Here is a 12,624-nt window from a genome sequence, read left to right on the forward strand (position 1 = left end):
ACAAGCAAGACAATAAACAAAAGACACATCACATCACACATCACCAGCCTATAAGTGACCACTGCTGACCAAAGGCCTCTTCTCGCACAAAGGTTTGAGCATTAATCAACACGCTTGCTGGCTGGTGGTGATTTCATACTAAACAGAAGACTTACCGCTACCCATATTCCAAGTCAGCATAATATATCCCTTGACAAAAGTCAATGCGAGATGTTGACTCCGTGAGTCATGTCTTCCACTCTGGCCGATGAAAGCCAGCAGAGCTATTTGATCCATGTCTGAAGTCTGGAAGCGAAGGCGCAGGTCGAAGCGATCGGAGTTCATTGCAGCCGGGGATAATGCGTACATGATGTAGGAAGATATGCCAGTACTGATCGGAGCTAATGCTGGACGCGTTATTTCTACATCTGTGAATGAAATTTGAAAGGTTTTAGTTAGGAGCAGTCACTAGTGGGCTTTTACAAAAAGGAGGGTGTGTTTTTTGTTTTGTAAAGCACGGTGATCTCCTGCAAAATTAAGGATAGGTACCTAATGAAACTGATTTCTTTCCTAATTTTTGGGACTTGTCGTACTCCATTCAGGCTTTCGATGGGATTTTTGAAAGGTCTCTACTGTGCTTATAGATATTGAATTCATGTGTGACAGTCACAGGTGACAGTGGTTGCAAATATGGGTTAACAGACAAGTTTTATAATGAAAACTGAAAATATCGTTTTGATGAAAATAGGTACTTCAATTTAATTGATTTTTTAAAGTAGCATTGAAGAAAGCGAATCAAGTGATTGTTTGGTGATTGTCTATCTAGACAATCACCTTTTTTATGATTAATCTGATTAGACAATCACTCCGTTTTTAAACAACTGAGCTGCATTTCGATATTTCGAAACTCTTTCGTTGGTTATCCGACATAGAAAAATAACAAAGCAATTATATTTATTTTTAAATTGTTATTAATATGTCATTCATTCCCCAACGAAGTGAATGTAAGTTACGGCGCCATTACTATGATAAGTTAAACTATAATTTAGTTGAGTGCTGTTACAAAACACACCAATCGATCTAACCTCTGACATTTTCTAACCTTTAACGACTGCCATATTGATATTTAGCAATCTAGCTATGTTATTATGTTGGTAAACAGTCATATGTATAAATGTTTTTCCCTGAGGGCATGGGTAGTGAACCTAACGAGTTTTATACGACATGTCTCACTGGTAATAATAATCTATTTGTTTCTTTAAATTAATCTGTCTATCTTGTTTCGAGTAAGTAGTCAACTCGGACCACATGCCTACGGCCCATTTGGGACGAGTTGGGGAAATTAAAAATAAATTAAGTTTTTAGTGGTCAACTCGTCCCACCTTTTTTTGTATGGATTTTTAAACTTTGTCAATGCTTGGTACAGTTAGCAACACAAGATTAAAAATGTTTTTAAATCGTTTTTTTCTATACTTTCGTTTTGTTCATAGATTATTTCATATTAAAAAATCCTGACGAAGTAAGAACATCTTTTTTTAGTGTCGGTTAAATAATTTATTACCTAATTTTTTTTTAGTTAACCAAAATTATTAAGAATAGTAAACATGTGTGACTTAAACAATGGTCATGGCGGTCACTTATGAAGTAAATGATAACATAGATAGAATGAAGTTCCTAGAAAATCTTTGGTTTTCAACAAAGTGAATACTGACTGACTTTTAGTGACGTGGGACGAGTTGACCACTAAAATTATTATTTTATTTTAGTGAAATGGGCCGTAGGTATGTGGTCCGAGTTGACTACTTACTCCTTGTTTCATTAGAGGTGAGACGTATTACTCAAAATGACGTAGTTGGTCACGCAACTGCAAGCACGACTGCCGAATCAGGAATCTCGGGTTCAATTCCCGAGACCGGTGAATGGGACTTTTAACAAAACGAGTAAAAAGTGGGTGTAATCATAAGTTTAACTTGTAAGTTTGTGAAATGAAATGAACAATGTGTTACTTACTGTATTCACACAAGATGCCATGCTTCCCGTAGGGGCACAGGCAAAGGAACCCACTGCCTGGATGGCGGACGCAGCTTCCACCCGACTGACAGGGGTTGTTCTCGCACACAGATTCGTTGCAATGCTCTCCGAGCCAACTGCAAAATATAATGAAATACTTGCTCTTAAAACGTATTTAAATACTAAGATTTTAGTTAAATATATAGTCTATAATTTTACATTCTTGTTATAACGATCAGTGTCCGACTCCCAATGGAGACTAGTATTAATCAACAAATACATTATTGCAGAGTTAAAACTTTTCAATAATAAATAATGTATCTAGTAACCTGTATGTCGATGAAATCTGGCTTGTCGAACAAACCCATTATCGCTAATATTTATAATAGTGTAGATAATAATCTGCTATACTTTGACAATCAGCTACATTGTTGGAATAAAGGTAAACGAGCAGACGGATCACCAGATGCTGATGATTCTATTAAAGACTCTCAAGATAGCATTGCTATCAGCGCTGTCCATGGATAAATGGTACTCAACTACTACTACTACATTGAAATTCTGTCTGTGTCATTGTCTCACTTTACTTCCTTACCCATTAGCACAGGAGCAGGTATACCCTCCATCGTGGTGGTCACTGCAGGTGCCTCCATTGAGGCAAGGGCCGGAGAGACATGAGAGGGACAGGCACTCTGTTACTTCTCCAGCGTCCAGAGCATCACCGAATACATCGCGTTTCTCACCGTTTACCTGAAGTTAAGCAATGTATTCTATAGATGAAGATATAATATTTTTAAATTTAATGCATAATTTATTAATGGTGTCAAATATAGATTTGGCTATCAGACATCAAATTTTATGATGACTGATATTTATGAACTTACAATCAGATCCCGAATGCATCCAATAAAAGGTTTGCTCTCGCTATCCTTGACGTCTCTAGAGTTGCCAAGGTACAATGTAGAGTTATGATCGAGAGTGGTGATATTGGCCACCTGACCACCACTCATAGCCACTGTGTCATTGAGACGTAGGGTCGCGTTGCAGTGCTGATCTTCTGGGTATAAATCTAGCCTGGAAAAGATTGTAAAATAAAATTTACTAATAAAAAAATATAAATGAAGAAAAAAGACAGAAGTAATTACAAAATTGAGAGGTTAAACTGTTTTAAGACCAGATTGGAAGTGATACCGATCACCCTACTCCAAAAGGCTAGAAGGGCATGACTTGACAATCCATAACGACTCTAATAATTATGTCCAATACAAAATATAAGAAGAACAAGCCATTTAAAAGGTACCTTGTTTCAATCTTCATCGGATATCCCTTATTGACAAAAGTCTTCAACTCGCTCAAAAGCATCGTTTGGTAACCGCACGAAAATTTGAATTTCAATAATCCAGAATTCATGTACAGTTGCATGTAAACTCCTTTCGCGATATCCGCATGCAATATTTGTCCGTCCGTAATGAGAGTTTTCGCGTTGAATTCTATGTTGATAGAAGTTGCATTTGCTAGTTTATGTGCTATAAACGAATTGCCTCCGAATGCTGCAGATGTTATTGCTATTGGTTCGTCACAAAATCTTCCTCCATAGTTGAAATTGCAATGACACTGTAAAAAAGATTTTAAAGTAACAGAGAGAGTCGCAATGTATCAATAATCTAATCAATTATTATCTATCGATCTTAATTCATAGCAAACTTTATATTCATAACTTTATGTTACGTTTTTGGCCTTGTACAGAAAATCATGGTATCTTTACACAATCAACTATTAAATCTTGTATTAATCAGTAAAATAAATGATCTTCAATTATTTCTTACCCGTATCCCATGAGGCGTATTGATACAACTTCCATGACCATTACAAATCGAATCAGTGCACTCAGACTGCGCTGTAGTAACAATCTCAGTGCTACCACTACTGACACTACCGCTACTAACTTCCACAGCTTCAGTAGTAAACGAAGATCCAGTAGATAAATCAGTTCCTGGTCGGTCAGTGGGAATGTCTGTGAACATTTGATCTGTACTGACATCGACTTTAGGTGTAGTTGTTATTTCTCCAGGAACTGTTACTTCTTCCGTAGTACTAGGAGTAGTACCAGAAGATGTAGAAGTACCTTCTTCTGTAGTTTCTTTAGTTGTTGCTATTGGTATATCAACTTTAGTACTATCCGTCGAACTGGAAGTGAAATCCGTAGAAGTAGGTGACTGTGAAGTACTAGCTGTGTCATCAGTTGTTGTAGCATCTGTTTTTGCATTATCTGACTCTATAGTTGGTCTTGTCTCTTCATGGTCTGGTAGCTCTGAAATTCCTGCTTTCGTTGTCGTAGATTCACTAGTTCCTGTAGTTTCTTCAGATGTACTACTGATTCCATCTTCTTTAGTTGTTATTTCGGTTACAACGGTTGTAGCAGTGGAAACTAGTTCCTTTTCAGTACTGGTATCTGTCACTGTAGTAGGCATAGCTTCACTATCAGTAGTTAAAAGCGTTGTGTCATTAGTTGGGCCATATGTGGAAGACATTTCAGTGGAAACCCTTGGTGTTGTAGTTTCTTCTATCAATGTTGTTAGAACTGATTGTGTGGAACTAGTAAGAGGTGTTGGGCTAACATATTCACAGTCGTAGCTTTCATCGTCCAGTATGAGACATTCGCATAATGGACCGGTCAGTCTTGGAGGGCATGAGCATGTGAAATTATCCACACCGTCTATACATGTCCCGCCGTTCATACACCTGTAAACAAGATATCAGTAGCCAATAATATTTTTGTCATAATTGTGTAGTTTTAGGTAGAGTAACAATTTACCTGGGTCCCAATAAACATTCGTCGTATTGTAATTCGCATCTTTCTCCATGATAGTCAGGAACGCAATAACAGACTCTCGCGCCATCTTCTACAACGCACAACGCATTGTTACTGCAAGAGTTTTCATCGCAAAATTCTATTTGAACTTCGCAACTCTTTCCTGTGAAACCTGAAATACGCCAAACAGCAATAAATAAAATTCTACCTAGTTGTCTAAATAATTAGGTCTTAAATAATTTGTTTTTACCAAAAGCACAAGCACACATATAATCTGCGTGCACATCGATGCAAACACCTCCATTCTGACAAGGATTTGATTCGCATTCATCAATTTGGTCTTCACATTTTGGACCCGCCCAACCTTTGAAAGAAGGAACATAATTAAAATCCGAGGGTTCCTTACCCTTAAAATAAACAAAGGAAATACTAACTCAAACTTTGAAAGTCCTGGAGATGTAATTGAAAATGAAATGTCGTTCGTTGAAAGAGCATCTTTATTCCACAATCGCGTGACTGACACTATAAGGCAAGACGATAATGCCATCGACGTTGTATTCAAAACATTACTTACCCGGCAAGCATTTGCAATAAAATTTAAAGCCAGGCCCCTCAATACATTGACCCCCGTTGTAGCAACGAACTTCTTCCGTAGAGTTGCATACAGCTACGTCTAACTCACAATGGTCTCCAGAAAACCCTGGTACGCAGGAGCAGAGGTATCCATTGTTCATGTCTATGCATGTGCCGTTGTTGAGGCAAGGGTTGGACTCGCATTCATTGTAGTTTGTCTCGCAGTTGTCACCTAAAATTTTTAATCAACCTATACATATATGTGATATATAGAGGGTAGAAATTATATGGTATAACCATACCAAGAACGACTTGGGATTATAGGCTGCGATTTCGACTATATGGCAATGGAGATCTTTATGGAGACAAATTGCGGCTCTAAGAGATATTAATGATTACTTAAACTATTACTTATAGTAACGATTGCTATGGAATAAGAATAAGTAGGTTTAGCATTACAAACATGAGGGTCACTGGTGTCCGACGTTAGTGGAGGATCAAAGACTTAAAACTCCTTATTTGTGATTTAACTAATCGGTATGGAATCCTCGTAGTCCTCACAAAGTAGGCATGATGTACCTATTAATGTAATTGCTTTCATAAATTCCGTGTGACCCTAATTCGGGGGTGTACCGATAGACGCTTTCACGTTAGGTAAACAATAAACATATTTAGAATATTGTGTTGTGTCCTACATTTATTTAGGCAGCTAGCCACCCACTGTAGGTTCAATCAATACTTTTACGTCAATTCAGATTGTTATCTTAACACACAGGCAAGTAGATTACGGTTAAAATATTCCTTCCTCCAATTTCCATAGCCAGGTATTTCCAATATAAAAATTCAATTTTAAAAGAATCTGAGATATTAGTTTAACATCGTCATCTCATTAGTTTTGAATCAAAGTAAATTATAGTATTCTTTCACGAACATCTGCTTTGCAGACTATTGAGATTTTTATTTATTTTCTAGTCTAATTTCGTATATTTCATTGCCGATTCAGTTTAGATCTGCTTTCTTGTCTGGATTATTATTTTTCAGATATTTATTCAAGTTTCGAATTTATTGACTGACAAACCATTATTTTGAATAATATAGCTACTGGATTAGATAGTAGTGGTATACGTAACGCAATTATTTTTTTCCGTATTGTCAAGAAGACTTTTACATTTCTACTTTGAGTTCCAACGCTTTCTACTGCTTTAATGCTACCCTCTTAATCATCATTAGTGCCACCTGGAGATCGCCAATTTTGACAAACCTGTAATTTTCAACGTACCTATGAATCCGTCAGGGCAGGAGCAGTTGTAGGAAGCAATACCATCGATGCAGGTGCCTCCATTTTGGCACGGATTGGACCAGCATTCATCCCAGTTTGTTTGACACTGAACTCCAGTGTAGCCGTCGACACAGTAACATGAGTATGTCCTGTAAATATTTTAAGAAGGTACATAATTAAATTTTTGAGTAGGTAAGTATATGTATATTTCGATAATGAAGATAGACAAATGGCCTTAGCAACAGGCCCTATTGACTATAAAGTTGTGGAGGCCATCAGGGCCTGCTAATGATATTAAAATGATTTTTATGGTAAACCAGTGCCTCTATAGGCGTTAGCTATTGTAACTAGATCATAGCTGTTAACTTTTTTAATGGATCAGCCTATAACATTAACGTATCAGCTGTTATACGAATAAATTGGTTTAATTGAATTTTCTACTATAATGTATTGCCGCAGTAACTACGTACAAAATGCAACCATTTCCCGGAAATGTTAGCGAGGTCAGGCGCAATTATTTATTTACGAAAAGAACTGTAAATATTGGCACGTGTCGTGTATAACTAGGGTTTAATACATTTATGAGGTAGAATACATTTATTTTATAATTTCTCATTAGGAGCAGGGAGTCTAGAACGGTGCCCAGTTTTCGGTAATAGGCTCACCTCCATTACATGGCACTTATAAGTCAAATGATGAAAATTGTGCCCATTGTACGGTGGCATTACGTACCGTAGTGCTTTATGATACTTTTTTTAATAAATATCTATATTTACCCTTACCGCCGCATTCAGAGGCATTTAATTAATGTCTAATTACTTAAACTATTCCTTAGTAACAATTTTGTATCGAAAATAATTGCTAGGGACTGGGTTAAGTACCTAATCATTAATTATTAATCTTCTAGCGGTGTTGTAAGAAAAAAATCGACTAAGGAACTGCTCATTGAATAGAGACTCAGCAGTAGCATTCTCTGTTAACTCTGTTAAACCTGAAGTTTTTGAACTGCAATCTCCAAACCAAGCATGATTAATATGGCAAACCCTGGCAAGGCTTATATGTAGAGGAGGCTCATAGTCCAGTAGTGGACGGTCACGGACTGTTTATGTGTATAATTTGAATTAAGTGAAGCTACTTACGTGTTTACGTCATCTATGCAAATACCATGGAGGCAGGGACTACTGAGGCAGGATATGCCCGCGGCAACCACCTTCGCTGCTGCTAGCAACCACCAAACTGTTTGCAATAAACCTTTCACCTTCCCCAAAAACATCGTGATCAAGAAACTACGCGATCTCTATACATTCATGTCAATTTTTATGCCTATGCCGCGGTCAAGCTCAACCGATTAAAAAAAATACAAAGTTCAATGACATTGTAATAAGTTGGTCATAAATATTTCAATTGAACACAGTTTTTTTTTAAGTAATTACGTCCTAAAATTACTTTAATCACATGAATTTTCTAATCACACACGCATTTGTTAAACAGTGTATTGAAATGTACCTAATGGTACATGTTAGGCTGTATCCTAACAAAGGATCGCACGCTTTACAGCGCACACTGTCGAAAGAACTGGGTCTCGTGGACGAGGTGTGGTTTACCGCCAGCGTTAGTTACCATGGTAACTGGTAAACACACAATACAACGCTCCATGATGAACGATTATTGACAAAATTTCGACACCATGATCGTAACACGTATTGGTAACAAATAGGGCATACAATATTATGAAACATCCTTTTGTACTTAGTAACAAATGGATTACGTATTTATAATTAGGACTTATTTTATTTGAGGATAAGATTATTCGCGTCTTAAAAGCAGAATAATAAAGATTAATTATTTACCTAAAATTTGTTTCAGTAATAAATAAAATAAAAATTAATTAATACTTTATAATGTTCACTGCCATTTGCTTTTAATTTTAAGCCTATTTTGAAATAATTTTAGCATACAAAACCTAGTCATTGGCCAATGGCACCAATGCGTGCCATTGCCAATGCCAAAGTTTTTTTTTTCATTAAATTTTAAACTAAAGTTTACAACTTATCAAAATTTAAATTTTAGCGCCAATAGTTAAACATTGTATAGCCAATCTTAAAACACAAAGATTAAAGTTTTAACCAATGGAAATGCGTACAATTATCATCTGTTCACAGCTGTTTAGCTACCCAATCACCGCTCAAGGCGTCTACGTGCGTTCGAAACACAGTGCTTAAAACAAAACTAATGGTAGAGATTTAAAGATTTCGATTGAACTAAATACCAATTTCATACTAATAACTTCATGAGAAAGTAATAATATTATAATATCAAGCAAGCATGATTTACTTTTTCTAAATAACAAGACTATTCAGTGTCAAATTTTCATAATTCGGTATTTTCGTATTTTTTGCGAGTTACATTTTCGAACGTAACTTTAGCTTGCTTTGTAGAAAGGTTTGAAGCGAGAGTCGAGTTGTGAAAGGTAGACAATGGCAAAGTTCTTATGAGGTTCTCATTAGTCTTTGCTTGGTCATTACGTTATTCTGCTAGTATTCACAGTTTTATTTTGCTCAAAGCAAATTCATTAATCAACGATTGTGGTGATACTATTGTAAGCGACTGTTTCATTGAAAATTCGGCTTAATTCATTGTGCAAAAATGGATCCGGGTATTCTTTGTTTCCACCATTGTGATCACAAAGTATTTTGCACTATAATACCTGAAAAATGCCCTGTTTGTGATCAAAAATTGGATAGATATGATTACAATCTACTGCCCTTCAGGTAACAATATGTTTATGTAACGGCTTTTCGCGTAGCAAGAGTGATGAAGGTTGTTGCTAAGTGCCCCAAATTTTGTTTTAGGGTTCCTTATCCGTTCGTTAAAGCATCCCAGCATCCTCGCGCCATCGTCATGAAGCCAACTCACGGCGATTTTCTCAAGTAAGTTACAGTTGTTGCTACGTGCCAAAGTATGGCTCATTTCCGTTGAAAAGTTAATAGCTCGTAAAGTGAATCACAGCCTTATCAAATCGTTTATACTTACATGATTTTTTCATTCTTTACAGTGACTATTACAATTCCAAAGATTTGCACATAGGAGTGACTAACTCTCAAGGTTGTGTGGTGGAGTTTAGTGAGGAGGGGATCCGTGGTGTGGACCCCATGACTAAGAAGTGGAGTAGCTGCGACTCCAGCTCAGATTGGGACCAGTGTCTGCTGTTAGAGCAGTTTGATGAGTTGTGGAATGAGATTTGGGATAGTGTTCTTCTCAAGGTATGTAAACATTATGTTTATGAACCTAAAATAATCTTGTTTACATTCCACAAATTGCTTATTTATCATTGTTGGTTGTTCCAGGTAAGCCAGAGTCCACTGTGGGAGGCTGAAAGGTATAATGAAGAAAGGCACAACTGCTTCACATTTGTACTTGCATTCCTGCGAGCCCTGGACTGTGGTGAGCTCTCTGAGAAGGCTAGAGACCCCAAACTTTTCTGTAAGCAATATGTTGTTCCAAGAACCTCTGCTGCAGGGAAGTACATCTCCTTGTATAGACAGCTGAAAAGGCAAAACTATTTCATACAGAACCAATGATAGCCTATATAAAATAACAACTTAATTCTATGTATTTATTTACTACTTATTCAGTATTAACTGTGATGTTTTATATTTAGGTATAAGACTTTTAAATTGAAGTGCATTTATTTTAGACCAATGACAATTTAATTTCTGATTACATTTTTAATATGTTATCTATGATGTAGGGGTATTTATTTATTTCGTAAGTATTTATTGTTTCAAGGTGTAATGAGATGGTAAAATTTCTTTCTTTTAAAATGCATCTGTACAAATAAAAAGGCTGTCTAAATGTATTATGCGAACAGGTATTCTGCTGATAATAAATACACAAGTGACTTAATCTGATAATATGTACATCATGACAGAAATTGAGATTGTGGTAATGATTAGTCTGTATTGGGTATGTCTGTATGCGTGTATATGACGGTAACACTCACCAATATTGCCTTTTACACAAACACATTTTTATACGACCTTATCTTGCCAGTTTATAGTTATATTGTAACGTTTGTATCACAACAGGATATACAACACACATTTTATATAATAAACAGTGGCATTATCTATCTATAGAGTAATGAGATGTCACATATCCATTTAAATTAAACACATGAATTGTCTGCAATTTAAATCTTCCAGCATGGTAGTTAACTTTAATAAAAACTCTTTCTATAATAACTTATTTGAATAATGGAATTACATGTTTAGTGTCGTAGTCAATTACTGTTTTCTATACATTTACATAACACTCATATATTATATTCATAGGTACTGCAGATATCATCTTCCATAGTTGCTAGAATAGATACCAATGTAGTTGTATGTACTTGCAAGTCTCGGTTCCACACCATGTTCTGTGTTTCATGTATTTTTCGCGGCTAGGGGACGTCCATTAACCATTTGAGGCTCGGTTAAGGGGGAGGTTTGATAAAAAATCTCGATGGGGTACAGGGGTTTTAATAACATATCACATGTATTTAATTTTTCATTAAACTCAGGATTTTTTTAATCTTTCGAACGGGGTGTACTTTGTATTTATTGCACTTCCTAACTTCATAAAAGATTATATGTATGTAATTCTCAACCTTAACTAAATTAGATAATATTTTGTATTTTTTGTGAAAAATAATACATGTGATGTTTTGTGGGGGATTAATCTAATGGAATGGACGGCCCCATATTTGGTTTATGTTACTTAACTACTTATTTGCAGTTTGATCTCATTTCATTCTACTGCAAAGATTGTTTAATTATAACCTTTTTTTGTGAACTACCAAGGCTCATTGATGAATTTATTTGAAAGGCTTCTAGTACTTTGTTATGATTTAGTTTTCTTCTTAAAAAGTTGTTGTTTAAATTCTAGATGTGTTATGAGATATTCCTTTGAATTGTAATTTCAAAGAATTGTGTCAATGTTACTGTGACTTCATATGTTGTGAGAGTGTATGAACAATAGTTGTTTATCAAAACTGTGTAGCGGTTTGTATCGGAATTGCTTCAATGTGAATAGAATTCGAGCTTTATTCCTAAACCAAGCTTGGTCGAAGACTTAAAATTGTAATATCTGGAAATGAGTGTATGTTACGAGAAGTGTAAGGGGAATGAGGGATCTGTACTCTGATTCATTCTATTTAAAGTCACTTGCAATGAGATTCGTTGATCTAATTACTGAATTTAATCAATGAATTGAGGATATCAAGCTTCTAAACTTGTCTATAATCGATTTCAAATTAAAGGCACTAAAATAAAATTAAAATAGAACTGTGATATCTCATTATATTCCAAAAAAATCCGTCCCCTTCCACTCTTACGCCGATCAATAAAACCTACTCGAATATCTATGCATATCTTGTAAGACCACTATCTGTAGCAACACAAAATAAAAAAAAAATGTAAGTCTTTGAAAGCTTTCATGCCTGTATCTACAGTATGAGCATAATAGATAAAATATTTATTTAAAAAAAGCTGTTAGAGCTAATTATTTAGGTAATGTGTTATAATTTATTTAGTGTTTTTATTTAATTTAATTTTTAAATCATACTATGTATGTTTTCGGCCTAAGGCAGCTAAGATTTATAATGAGCTATTTATATTATTTTTTTCTTAAAATTGTAAACAAAAAATTAAGATAAGTTTGATTGTAAATATGATAGGAAAGCCTAATTATTAATATTGAAAATGAAATTTTCGTTTAGTATTGCCAGTGATTATAAGAGAGTATTGTAATTAAAAATTTGATGTGCTCTACTGTAGATACAAGCTATTAGTTCCTATCCTACTCTACTCGTATTTATTGAGACTTGAATTTTGTAAACGGATCTCGAAGACAAAAATTCTAGGTGCTATGTTTGAAATAAAGTATTTGTTAAAATTAATTTGCGTTTTGTTTCACACCCAAAAAAAAA

The 12,624-nt window shown here is 35.3% G+C and overlaps 2 protein-coding genes across 2 annotated transcripts in view; one reads left to right on the forward strand and one right to left on the reverse strand.

Annotated features, from left to right (window-relative positions):
* Positions 1–8,429, reverse strand: part of LOC118273607 (protein eyes shut) — a 16,390-nt gene extending 7,961 nt beyond the window's left edge. The window contains exons 1-11 of the mRNA XM_035590658.2: positions 7,793–8,429; positions 6,654–6,802; positions 5,376–5,606; positions 5,052–5,165; positions 4,805–4,973; positions 3,816–4,731; positions 3,290–3,603; positions 2,874–3,063; positions 2,585–2,739; positions 1,990–2,126; positions 156–407 (exon numbers count right to left, since the gene is read on the reverse strand). Coding sequence (XP_035446551.2) covers positions 156–407; positions 1,990–2,126; positions 2,585–2,739; positions 2,874–3,063; positions 3,290–3,603; positions 3,816–4,731; positions 4,805–4,973; positions 5,052–5,165; positions 5,376–5,606; positions 6,654–6,802; positions 7,793–7,926 — 2,761 coding nt within the window. The 5' untranslated portion in view covers positions 7,927–8,429. The remainder of the gene's footprint in view (positions 1–155; positions 408–1,989; positions 2,127–2,584; positions 2,740–2,873; positions 3,064–3,289; positions 3,604–3,815; positions 4,732–4,804; positions 4,974–5,051; positions 5,166–5,375; positions 5,607–6,653; positions 6,803–7,792) is intronic.
* Positions 8,430–9,088: 659 nt separating this feature from the next.
* On the forward strand, positions 9,089–12,594 carry LOC118273605 (MKRN2 opposite strand protein). Its single transcript, XM_035590655.2, has 4 exons — positions 9,089–9,424; positions 9,506–9,583; positions 9,709–9,916; positions 10,001–12,594. Exons 1-4 carry the CDS (start codon positions 9,300–9,302, stop codon positions 10,232–10,234), a joined length of 645 nt encoding a protein of 214 aa, XP_035446548.1. The 5' UTR covers positions 9,089–9,299; the 3' UTR covers positions 10,235–12,594.
* The last annotated feature ends 30 nt before the right edge of the window (positions 12,595–12,624 follow it).

The sequence above is a fragment of the Spodoptera frugiperda genome, chromosome 1, assembly GCF_023101765.2.
Source record: "Spodoptera frugiperda isolate SF20-4 chromosome 1, AGI-APGP_CSIRO_Sfru_2.0, whole genome shotgun sequence".
NCBI classification, from domain to species: Eukaryota; Metazoa; Arthropoda; class Insecta; order Lepidoptera; family Noctuidae; genus Spodoptera; species Spodoptera frugiperda.